The sequence below is a fragment of the Talpa occidentalis genome, unplaced genomic scaffold, assembly GCF_014898055.3.
Source record: "Talpa occidentalis isolate TD23 unplaced genomic scaffold, MPIMG_talOcc4v2.1 talOcc4.9, whole genome shotgun sequence".
NCBI lineage: Eukaryota > Metazoa > Chordata > Mammalia > Eulipotyphla > Talpidae > Talpa > Talpa occidentalis.
In genome coordinates, this window is record NW_023605305.1 from 37948911 (window position 1) to 37961732 (window position 12822).

The window sequence follows — 12822 nt, forward strand, 5'->3', positions numbered from 1 at the left end:
CAGCTACTTAGTTTGTTTATGTTCCACATAGGAGTAAAACCATCCAATACCTGTCTTTCTCCTTCTGACTTATTTTTCATAGCATGATCCCCTCCAGTTCCACCCCCATAGCTCCCTAATATTCCTTTGTGTATATATACCACATCTTCTTAACCCATTCATCTGTCATTGGGCACTTAGGGTGCTTCCATAACTTGGCTATTGTAAGTAGCGCTGTAGTGAAGATAGGAGTGCACACATCTTCAAATTAGTATTTTCATCTTCTTGGGATAGGTACCTAGAAGTGAAATTGCTAGTTCTATTTTTCATTTTTGAAGAACCTCTATACCATTTTCCAAAATATCTCCTCCAATTTACATTCCCATCAACAGTGCACAAGAGTTCCCTTTTCACCACACCCTCACCAATACCTGTTGTTTCCAGTCCTTTTTGTTTTGGGCCATTTTCCTGATATGAGGTGATATCTCATTTGTGGTCTTGATTTGCATTTCCTTAATAACAAGTAGCGATGAGCATTTTTTTTTATTTGCCTGTTAGTCATCTCCGTATCTTCTGTAGAGAACTAGCTACACAGATCTGCCAATTTTTTTGATAAGGTTAGTTTGATGTTGAGCCATAAGAGTTGAGCCTTATATACCTTAGATATAACCCCCTTATCGATGTATGATGTGCAGAAGTCTTCTCCCATTCAGTCCTATGTCTTCATTTTGATGGTTGTCTGCTTTGCAGAAGCTTTTTAGTTTGATGTAGTCCCTTTGTTTATTTTTGCCTTTGTTTCCCTTGCCATTGAGCAATATCACAAAATACATCTCTAAGACCAATGTCTATGGCCATGTTGCCTTTGTTTTCTTCTGTTTCATGGTTTCAAAACTTATATCCAAATCTTGACTCCATTTGTGAGTTAATTTTGTGTACAGCATGATGTAGTAGTCTAGTTGCATTCTTTCACATGTGGCTGTCCAGTTTTCCCAGCAAATTTATTGAAGAGACTTTCCTTTCTTCATTATATGCTCTTAGCTCCTGTGTTATAAATTAACTGTCCATATAAGTGTGGGTTTATTTCTGGGCTTCTGATTCTATTTCATTGGTCTGCGCATCTTGTGTCTATTCCCATACCAAACTGTTTTGATACTATTGCTTTGGGGAGAGTGAGGGAGTGTAATACCACCATTTTTCTTTTTTTTTCTCAGGGTTGCTTTTGCAACTTAGGGACTTTAAGCTTCCATACATTTTTAGTGGTGTTTTTCTATTTCCTTGAAAATTGCCATGGGAGTTTTGATAGGGGTTGCATTAAATCTGTATATTGCCTAAATATTGATGGCCTAAATATTGCTTTTAGATGGACTCCAAAGGTCTCTGCATCAGCAAGGCATATCAGTGCAGAAATCCTGCCTGTCACACACTGGACTTCAATCTAGTTGTCCCAGGGTCTGACCAGTACTAAAAATTAAGCAAAGGGCCCATGTGCTTATATTGACTTTTCTACTGCTAGGTCTGCTTTCTGTTATAACTCTCTTTCTGCTTAGAAGTTGAGACCAAGTCATGAAGATAGCAAAAATACTGCTGCTGAGCTATTAAAACATGTATCCTGGACTGGGGGCCATGTTCCCTGCCCAATACACATTACCTCATGTAGTCCTTGAGTTCACTTCTGATGCTCACTTTCTCCTTTGTAGGAGCAAGGAAGTCACTGAATCTCAGAGAGGTGCTGTAACTTCCCTAAGAACACACAGCCCATGAATGTCAACCTGGCATTCAGACTCGGTCATCTCTAATCACACATATGTAAAGTTGGGCTTGCTTCGCTTCTGAGGTGCCCCAGCGAAGTACCAGCACAGAGTTGGGACTCTTTACTCCTTGATTCTCATCTCCTTGACCCCTCTCCCTACCCCCACCCCACATTCCACATCTCTAAGCTCCAGAGTTTTGTTCTGCCTCTGGAACAAAGGAATACAGTCAATCCTCATCATTCCCAGTTTCCATATTTATGAATTCGTCTACTCACTGAACTTTGTTTGTAACCCCCAAATCAATACAGTGCTTTCATGATCACATATAAACATGAACAGAACAGCAAAAAATTTGAGCCATCCTGTATGCATGTTTCCAGCTGGAACTGAACAAGGCAGTGCTCTGGTGTCTTATCTCATTTCTCATACTGTAAACAAGTATCCTTTTCACGGTATAGTTAGTGCCTTGCTTTTTGCGTGTTTGTGCTTTTTATTGGCCATTTCACTGTTTAAAATGGTCCCAAAGCATAATGCTGAAGGGCTGTCTAGTGTCCCTAAACACAGAGAGGCTGTGATATGCCTTATGAAGAAAATGCATGTATTAGATAAACTTCATTCGGATATAAGTTGTAGTGCTGTGGCTGTGAGTGCAATGTAAGAAATCAACAATGTATATTCAGTAAGATGTCTTTAAGCAGCAATGTGGGGCCTCCCCGATGGCGCAGCGGTTGAGCGCTGGGTTGCGAAGCTGCCCGCGGCCACCGCGGCGCCGGTTCGATCCCAGGCTGCTCCCAGCCCACTGGAGGAGGGTCCCACATGGCGTGCAGACCTCTCCTGCCGCCCGCTGCTCCCCTCAGCAGTGTACTTCGGTCCTTCTGCCTGCTCTGCTCCCCGCTCTGGCGCTGGTGAATTCTCTCACCCTCCCGGGCTTCTGACTGTACCCAGTGCTTGTATAAACAAAACGAACAACCAAACAAATAAATAAATAAAACATGCCTCTATAAAAAAATAAATAAATAAATAAATAAACAGCAATGTGCATCAAACAAATTCATGTATGAGGGCTGATGAAACTGTACAGAGGGGGACAGGAACCATCTCCCCCACCATATTTCCCCAGGAGCAGTGTTCCAGCATTTGCTAATTCTTTTTCCAGCAACCATGTAGAGCATCACTCTGATGAATAGTGAGAACTGACTATAGCCCTTATTTTTACCTTCTCTACTCTCCCACCCATCAGTCCCTGCAGACATGAAGGAGAGAGACCTTCCCCTGCCCTGCCCTGTGCTGCTTCTGGATCTCTTTGGTGCTATTCAGGATTTCTCCCTCCCTCCCTGCCTACAGCCAGCGCATTGGCCATGGCCTCATGACTGCTCTGTAACTGCGAGCAGTGAGGAGCTCCTGAAGGGACTGCTGAGAAACGGGCACACATGGGTCCTGGTGACAATCATTGTTGATCATCGGTGGGTCCCTCCCCAGCAGACTTCACCCATTACCTGCCAGGAGTTGTCCAAGAATTCACTTTGTTTCAAACCTCAAGACAGAAATTCTATAGAGAGAAGGTGGGCATTAATTAGAATGAGTGAGGCTGACCAAGTGCATTTTTGTATGGTAAGTGAATTTGGCAGCCCTTGTTTCCATGAAGAGATACGTACTCTTCCCATTTTAGGTGAAACTCAAGCACTCTTGAGCCTACCTATCATCTTCACATCTTGACAAGGACACAAATATAGAGATATTTCTGTACCCAGAAGAAAACAACAGCACAAACACTGTAAATGTCAACCAACTCCCAGGCTCAGTATCCAAAAGGGAGTGGTGGAGACTGTGGCAAAATACAGGCCCAGTTCTCATCAAAACAAGTAGCTATCATTCAGCTGGTATCACTATTTGCCACATTAGAATGAATATCAGGGCTACAAAATATTTCTACTTCTCAGGAGCAGCCCAAAATCTGGGGTAGAAGAGATAGACCTGTGTTTGTTCTGAGTTCAGCTTTACCCCTCCCCTCCTGCGTGAGCCTTGGTTTCATCATTTGCATAATAAAAGTAAATCTACTTTCCTCCTTTTGATGAGGAGCAGAAGTAATTATGAACAGATAGGAAGAAAGGCATGACCTCTGGCCATAGGATGGGGGCAAGAAGGTACAGAAAGAGAAAAGAGAACATCAAGTTGAGTACCTAGAGCAGATGGTTATCTATCTAAAACAGGTATCACAAACAAATGCTTTCAGGAGCTCTGAACCTCTATGCCCTTACCTGTCGTGTTGGCATAATGATTTCTCTGAACATCACTGGTGCTAAGAGATGGAAAAAAAAAAATCACCCTTGTGAACTCCAATGACTCAGGGCAGCTCTTCAAATGACACCCCATGCAGAAATCAGCTACGGGCCTTCTCAGGTAGACACCCAGGTAGGTTCTTACCCTGAAAGACCATCTCAGCCTAAGACTAAAAACTGTTGCCCTCCAGCCCAGTTTGCATGGGTTGATCTGTTGTTGGTGGTTGTATTTTTAATCACGAGTTGCCCATTTTTAAAAGCTAGGGTTTTTCACAGCAAACAAAATCTGGATTTCTGGCATCTTTTAGAGAATTAGGTTGGCAAAACTGGGCCTATGTAGCCAAGTAGCTCCAGTTAAGCAGCTGACCCCTTACCAGGGGCACCTGTGTCTATTAGACTTGCATTAAGCCACCTACCTGTGGACATTTCAGCCTGCAACCTGTGGCTGAGTGTCAGGAGCTCTGTCCCATAACCTAGTACCCACAGTTTCCAGAAAATTCCACTTAGTTCTCTCCCCACCTGGGCCTGGGCTTTTTTTGCTATTACAGTTCCTTGCCAGTTGCTAGATAGAGTTTGTGGGATGTCGTACAAAACTGAGGACACATGAGCCCCAAAGAAGCCAAGGCTTACCTTCCCAAAAGAGGGCTTTCCAGACACAGATGGATCCTTGGCCTCACTTTGCTGTTTGGGAAGAATGAGAACTGCTTGCAGAGGTGGCAGAGGGGAGCTAGACGTGTCCTGTGCTGACCCCTCTGACATACCCCAGGCCTGTCTGGACCTCTCAGGTGTCAGTTCCTTCCCCCACCATACACATAGGAGTCAGCTGTGATGAAACAGTAATTCCTTCTAATGGGTCTGCAGAAAAAATTGGAGAGAAGCCCTCTGAGTGGCCCTGATTTTACATTTCAGGGTTTTCTAGGACCTTTGTCATTTTCAGGAAGAAAGTGCTTTGAGAATAAGATAATGCTCTTACAAACCCTGGTGTGCTGCTTAGCGGTGGGAGTGTTTGCCCCAAGCTGCTCTCTGCAGCCCGAGCTGCCTGTGTTTTTGATCAGGGCTTTGGTGGGAGGAAAGGGAATAGCATCCTGGTCTTCCAGAAACTTCTATCCTTTTTTTACTCTCCTTACCCCCCAGGGAAATTCAATTCATAAACCTTACAGTAATGTGATGTTAATTTTGCTCATCTAAAGAAACAGATGTCAGGAAATGGGACTCCTCCCCCTTCATAGCTGCTTTAACTCATCTTCATTGCCAGTCCCAGGTACTGTCATTCCCCAAGAAGCTTAAATCTCTGGAGTAAAATCCTTCTCCTCGGCATTCAGATGAGTTATAGCTGCTGGGAGAGCCTTTATCTCTCTTCCCATGTCTAATTTGGGGGTAATTTGCAGTCTTCCCTGTTCATTACCTTCATTCCTGGGTTATCCCAGACGAGGACAATCAGGATTTATTAAGAAAACAGGCTAAGTTTAAGGAGAGCCAGACAGAGTGGATATGCAGTTCTAGAGTCAGCCAACTCTCTCAGATCTTGGGGCAGGACTCTGAGGAGTGTTTGCTCTTGTTTCCTTGGCAAGACAGAAGGGGAAGGAGGACAAAACCAGGACAAGAAGCAGACAGTGCAAGAAGAGAAACTGAGGTGGTCTCTGTTTCCTCCACACCTGCCCAAATGTGTGGGCATGGGTGTACCTGGCAGGCCAAGCCCCGACTTGGGAAGGGGGCAAGTGGCCTGCGTGAGCCCTGGCACCCAGTTCTATCAACTGTGTCCAGTTGGTCACTAAGGGAGGCTTTACCCACCACCCCACCCCCAGTGTTAACATGGGTCAGCCAGTGCCCCAAGGAAGGGAACTTGAGAGAAAATACCAGGAACTTGTTCTCCCAAATCCCCTTCCAATGCTCTGGGACCTGTAGCTCTTCTCTCTGAGCCTCAGGTCCCCAGCAGCACGATGGGCCAGCAGGGCCAGGTCTAGAGAGCTCTTGGGTCTGACAGCCTGGGGTGCTCAGTCCATCAACAGGCCCCACTGTGCCTGCAATGTCCTGTGTGCAGAACACCAGCCCTATGTAGGGCAGTGGCCATCATCTTCCTAGAGGTAATTCTTCCTTCAGTTTGTGATCAACATCACTTTGAGCCCCGTCCAGTCAGCCTGGAATGACTTTCACACCTGAACATTTGAGTGGTCTGTGGGAGCCCCCAACCATTTGCCAGGGAGCGGCTGGGAACTCACAGTCCATGACTCTTCAGGTTCTGCTTGCTGTGGATGGTTGGACAGGGAGGGGGATGGACCCCTGAGCTCAGGGGGAGATCAGAAATGATAGCCCAGAGCCCATTAAGAATACATAGTATCCAAAGCACTGAATTGTGCAAAGCAATAGTAATATAAGGAAGTTTCCACATCACTCAGGAAATTTTCACTTAGGAAGGAGGCAGTTTGCTAGAGTACTTGTAGTGTGCCTGAAAGCATGGCTTCAAGCCCCACTTCTGTCAGCTGTGTGACTCTGGGCAAGTTACTTAACCTCTCTGACCTCATGAAGCAATGATAACAGTGATACCCATGATAGGTGTTGTTTTGAGGATTTGAAGTGGTTTTCTGCTGGCCAGATCCTTCGGTGGTACAAATGAGTAATGTAACAGTTACTCAAAAAGTATTAACTAGAAATTGTCTATGTATCGCTGGAATCCAATGGTGAGAGAGCTAGAAGTTCTACAAATGCCCCACCTCCTGGGGAGACATTGTGTATTTTTCTCTTGACTATCACTTCCTTTCTCTTGACTATCACTATTTAGTGAAAGTATCTGTTAAAGGGAGAAAATAAGTTTGAGAATCACTTTTCAGGGCACTGAAAAGACTGCAAATCTGCTTTCCAAAGGTGGCCCCACCTGTGTAGGACAGGAGTCCCTGCCCTCTGCACACAGGTGCTGAAGACCAGAGGTCAGGGAGCCCAGACTCAACACCCCCTCATCCAGTCCTCCATCTGCACACCTCCTAGGTGGCTTCCTCCCTGCATCCATTTTTCCACCTCCTTCTAGAAACCTGAGTAACAACAAGATCAAGGAGGTGAGAGAAGGTGCCTTTGATGGAGCAGCCAATGTGCAGGAGCTGATGCTGACAGAGAACCAGCTGGAGACGGTGCACGGGCGCATGTTCCGTGGCCTCAGTGGCCTCAAGACCCTGTGAGTACCCAGAACATGGATGAGGCTCCAACAGGTCAGAGGGCAGGGGATCTGTGAAGGCAGCAGGCGAGGCCCTGGAGCTAGCCTGGCCTGCAGATCCCTCCCTCCCTGGAACCAGGTCAGCATTAGGCATTTCCTGGTCCTTACTGAGAAAGAACTCAATGTGCTAAGCACTCCCCAGAACATGCATATGCACATGCCCACATATACACACATGTATACACACAATAATTCATATACATGTGTATACACACATGTATACACACATAGAAATATGCTGATGGACGTGCACACTCACACATATGCCCATATGTACATAACCACGACATGCAGCGTGCACACACGCAAGCAACAACCGTGTACATGCAGCCACACACATACAAGCTGACACCTACAGTCACATCTTAACTCCCTTCTCCTCCCAGAAATATACATGCATACACTGACAATGGCACAGAATGTGTTTGTGCACATAGTCATGCATGACACCAGCTTCTGCTATAGAGCAGGCACAGACAAGAATATGCATGCATATTTACAGCCTCCACAAGGGGTCCTGGGCCCTGCTATGACCAGACATACCTGAGTCACATGACTGTTCCGGGTTGGGAGTTGCCAAAGCACCCCACCAACATGTGCACAGGCATGTGCTCACACCACTGACACACCGTTGTGGGAAGGAAAGGATAACATCTGTATTCTCTCTCTCATCCCTTTCCCTTCCCCTGCAGGATGCTGCGGAGTAACCTGGTCCGCTGTGTGAGCAATGACACCTTTGCTGGCCTGAGCTCAGTAAGGCTGTTGTCCCTCTATGACAACCGGATCACCACCATCACCCCTGGGGCCTTCACCACCCTGGTCTCCCTGTCTACCATGTAAGTCCTCCCAGATGCATTGCCCACGCATCCTGGGCCCCTCTCCTGCAGACCTCTTCCCTCCCAGTTCCTTGCTATCTTTGGCCAAAGTCCCAATCCACAAACATTTGCCAGACTCCTCTCATGTGTCAGGCACCATCTAAGTAGAGAAGATGAAGGCACAGTCCCTCCTCCCTTGAGCTCACAATACCATGAGTTGCCATACACTGGAGGTCTGTGGTGATATGCAAACCCAGTGTAGGTTGTTGAGGAACACTGGATTGCATTCTGGAAGGTGAGTGGGAGGTACTTGTTCAAAAAGTAAGAAAGGCAAGTGCTCCAATAAGAAGAGCTTATGCAACAGTCCTGTGGTGGGTTGAAGCAGAGGAGATACTCAGGACCAAACCAGGCCCAGCCTGGTGACAGCCCAGAATAAGACAGAACAGGGATCAGGCCAGGCTAGAGAAGAGGCCAAGCCAGGCTGCAGGATTGCCATAAGCTGTTTAGGTCTTTATCCAGGGCACATCAGGAAGCCACTCAAGGTTTTAAGCAGGCAGTGACTGATCCAACAGGGCGTTTAAAATGATGTCACTGGCCGCTTAAATGTATATTGGAACCAGAGTCAAATCTAGCATTCTGGAGCCCTAAGTGAGTATTTCTGTCTGGGGAATTCACTGTATTGGTAAAGAAGGCTGTTTGGAATAAAGGTTAAAACTTTGGGCTCTAGAGGCCAATTTCCTGAGTACAAATCCTGGCTCGGCCTCTCATGAGCTGTGTGACCTTGGAAAAGTTACTTCGTCTCTCCACTGTCCCTTCTGCATAATTCACCTGGTAGGAATATTGTGAAAATTGCATCTGTTAGTGTTTGTAAAATACACAGCAGGGGGGCTGGGGCATAGAGGTGACTCAGTATGTGTCAGCATTTACTTTGCTCACAGTATCTCTGTGCGGTTCTGTTAACTTTAGTTGCTATTTCGTTCTCCCCTCTCATTCCTTCCCCAAAGGCCTTTGGGAAGGCAGAGGAGAAAGATTTTAGCTGAGCATCTTGTTGCTACTTGCTGTCATGTTCTCATACACCCACGTCACCCGGCATTAACACCAGTGATAGGATGGGCTAAAGGCCCTGTGTCCTCTAGTCCCTCCTGCCCTCTAGCCCACCCCCAGCCCACTCCCATTTAGAACACTGCGCCACTGCCTAGCCTCCTCCCTCCTCCACAGAAGGAAGCTCAGGTTTCTATGGCTGCACCCCCCACCCCTCCCCTGCCTTCACCACCTAGTCCTGCTCTGTTTCCACAGCATTGACCATTCCTACTCTATGATATAACTTACTTATTTGTTGTTAATTATATACTGCCTGGCTCCTGCCCACTGGAATACAGGGCTAGAAGGACAGTAGGACTGTTTGTTCTCTGCTACTTCCTCAATGCCTAGGCCTGTGCCTGGTGCTAAGTGGATGCCTGTCACTTAATTGTTGAATAATTGGATGATTTGATGATGGGACAGTTGGTTAGGAGCTAGCCTGGGGGCAGGGGGAGGGGAGAAGAGGTGGGATTGAACCCACCTCTCACAGCTTCTAGCTGCCATCACACTGGAAATTCAAAGATACAAACATGCCCAGAAGGGGAGACTCACAAAGCAATGAGGGAAACAGCTTTGACAGAAGAACTTGGCATCATCCTGGGCATTGTGGGGTTGGGCAGTGGGGCCTGGACTCAATCCCAGGAAGGTCTGACCCAAACTCCTATCAGCCCTCCCATGCCTCAGCCACCTGTTCATCTTAGGTAACCTCCCTACATCATCCTTGCCACATTGTGAAATGGCAATCACGTTGGCTCCTTCCCGGGGTTTTGTGGCGGGTCTGAGAGAGCGGCTTTATAAAGAGCTGAAACTGGTCACACACTTTTTTTTTTTTTAAGATTTATTTATTTATTTATGCAAGTACTGGGTACAGTCAGAAGTGCAGGAGGATGAGAGAATTCACCAGAGCCAGAGCGGGGAGCAGAGCAGGCAGAAGGACCGAAGTACACTGCTGGGGGGAGCATGGGCGGCAGGAGAGGTCTGCGCGCCATGTGGGACCCTCCTCCGGTGGCCAGGGAGCAGCCGGGGATCGAACTGGGCCTGCAGAGGCTGCGGGCAGCTTCGCAACCCAGCGCTCAACTGCTGCACCACTGGGGAGGCCCTGGTCACACACTCTTGGAGAGGCTCAGAAAATGAGAGCTGCTTCCATCCCTCCATCCACCAGAATAGCATTCAGCAAATCCACATCCAGTGCCTGTGCTGAGGTCAGGTTGTCTGGAGACACAGGCAGAAGGCAGACCTGGTCCCTGCTCTCAGGAACTGAGAGTCTAAGGTCGGGAGGCTGATACTGTACCATCTTCACAGGTTCCAAGGGCTTGTGGCAGAGAAGAATGGAATGAGGCAGAATTTTCTTTTCCCTTCAGATGAGGGGCTCAGGGAAAGCTTCTTTGACAAGGGGTCATTTATGCTGAGGACCAAAGGGGAACGGAGGCAACCAGGCAGACAGTCTGGATTCATCCCAGGCAGGTGGAATCCACTTAGAGTTTCTTGGGGATAGTCACGCAGCAAATGCCGCAGGAGACCACAGCCCTGTCTGCAGGAGGAGGTCTGGAAGGACACATGTGCAGAAACTGCCTCAGGATTTTAGAAGAAGGTCTGCATTCCCTTTTCTAGGTCCCCTCCCTCCTCCTTCTGAACCTGGAGCAGAGCTACCTGGAGAGCCAGCCTGAGGGTGGTGGAACCAGATCCCAGGGCCAGCTCCCTCAGTCCCAGGCTAGCCACTCAGAGATGGCCCTTCTCTTCTTCCAGAAACCTCCTGTCCAACCCCTTCAACTGCAACTGCCACCTAGCCTGGCTCGGCAAGTGGCTGCGAAAGAGACGCATTGTCAGCGGGAACCCCCGGTGCCAGAAGCCCTTCTTCCTCAAGGAGATTCCCATCCAGGATGTGGCCATCCAGGACTTCACTTGTGAAGGTGAGAGGGCTGGGGGTGGGGGAGGCAGTAGCTGGGAGGCAAAGGGGATTCCAGTGAGGAGAGAAGTAGCAGAAAACCAATGTCAGGTCTCCTGAGAGCTGCTCACACTATGCCCTCAGGCCTGCAACTGGAGCTTGGGCCTGCTGCTATACCACAGGACTCCTTCATGCAAATTAAGAAAAGATGCCTTTTTCTAAAGACATTTTAAATTTGTCAGTCAAAAACTTGTCATTGATTTTTTGAAATAAGACATTTTGTACTTTCAATGACAACACTGTCATTGATATAATTACCAAACATCCTAACCTGTCAAGTCCACAGTGAAATTGGTACCCATTAGATGCTATGTCACCCTTGTATAGTATACAACCTACACAACTGTACATGGGAGCCCTGGGCCTCAGTTTTCCTGCCTGCATCATCATGAGGCTCAGAATGTGTGCTCAAAAGAAACAGACTTCTAGATGAGCTCCTGGAAAATTCCTGTCACTGACCAGGGGACCTGAATACCCCCATGGCTCAGGATCCCAAAGAACATGTTTGTATAAATTCAAGCTAGCACAGTTCTTCACTTGCTCAACATTAGGTTATCTAGAGAGCTATTACTGGTTTGTAGATTAACTGCCCTTAAGGTATAATGGGGGACTGGGGACACATTTATCACCCAGAATGATTATATAATAGAATGAGGGGAGAGAGGGAGGAGGAAGAAGAGGGATTAATGGGGCCCTGCCCCCCACCTTTTAGTTACTTTGGCTTATTCCCGATCAAGTTAATAATGACCTCTTTCCAATATTTTGATTCAAGTTTTAATAGTCTTCATTTCATGTACATGTGGTGGACATTAGGGAGCTCTATTCCCCAAGCCAGGCGTTTTCTTACCTCTGCAACTACTGATGAGGCCACAGGCTCCTCACTTGTGGTCTGGCTCAGAGCCAGGGCTTCCCTTTGCAGCTCAGTGCCTGGTCCCAGTCTTGCTCATCTGCCACTCCCCCAGTAGGTTTTGTCTCCCAAATGCTCACTCCTGGGGTTCCTGCTCTCCAGGAAACGATGACAGCAGCTGCCAGCTGGGCCCCCGCTGCCCGGACCAGTGTACCTGCATGGAGACGGTGGTGCGATGCAGCAACAAGGGGCTCCGCGCACTCCCCAAGGGCATTCCCAAGGACGTGACTGAGCTGTAAGTGCCACCATTGACTCCCCTGGAGTCCCCCTTCCACAAACATACATCACACTTGACCCAGTATCTCAAGCAAGACTGGCTGGAAGGTACCTTGAGTGGATACAGCAAGAAGGTGGCAGCACCTTTGACCTGGGACAGGAAGCACCAACCCCAGGCCTCTGCCTGGTAGGGGATGAGTTTCCAACCCTACTGTGCCTACAGAGAGCCCAGAATATAAATGGGAGGGTTGTTGTTTCATTCTCTGCTTCACTCCAAGCCCTCTGCATTCTGCCTTCTAGATTCCTCCGCAGTCTCTCAGTTTGAAACCAGAAACAGCACAAGAAAACCATAGACATTGTCCAGCAGGCACTATGGCTCACCAACACTTAGCAGTATGATCCTGATCCACCTTAAAACCATCCATTATACATAATGCAGTGTCATTTCCCAGTCCTGTTCACTCTGAGTACAGGAACCCTCTGATTCCATGACCCATACTTCTCACCATGGCTATACAGAGGCCAATTTTTGCCCAGAAGCCCCCTGTTAAACAAAAGAGATGTTGTTCCCTTTCTGAAGGCCTCTTACAGTTACAGAGAAAACCTTATATCTGCTCTCTACAAAGCTCAAACACATGGACAAGG

General features: G+C 47.6%; 1 protein-coding gene across 2 annotated transcripts in view; it reads left to right on the plus strand.

Moving 5' to 3' along the window:
- The window catches only part of SLIT3 (slit guidance ligand 3), a 610824-nt gene that overhangs the window by 523880 nt on the left and 74122 nt on the right, over positions 1–12822 (plus strand). For both annotated transcript variants that reach the window (XM_054691197.1, XM_054691196.1), the window contains exons 17-20: positions 7032–7175; positions 7907–8050; positions 10856–11019; positions 12064–12196. In XM_054691197.1, coding sequence (XP_054547172.1) covers positions 7032–7175; positions 7907–8050; positions 10856–11019; positions 12064–12196 — 585 coding nt within the window. The remainder of the gene's footprint in view (positions 1–7031; positions 7176–7906; positions 8051–10855; positions 11020–12063; positions 12197–12822) is intronic.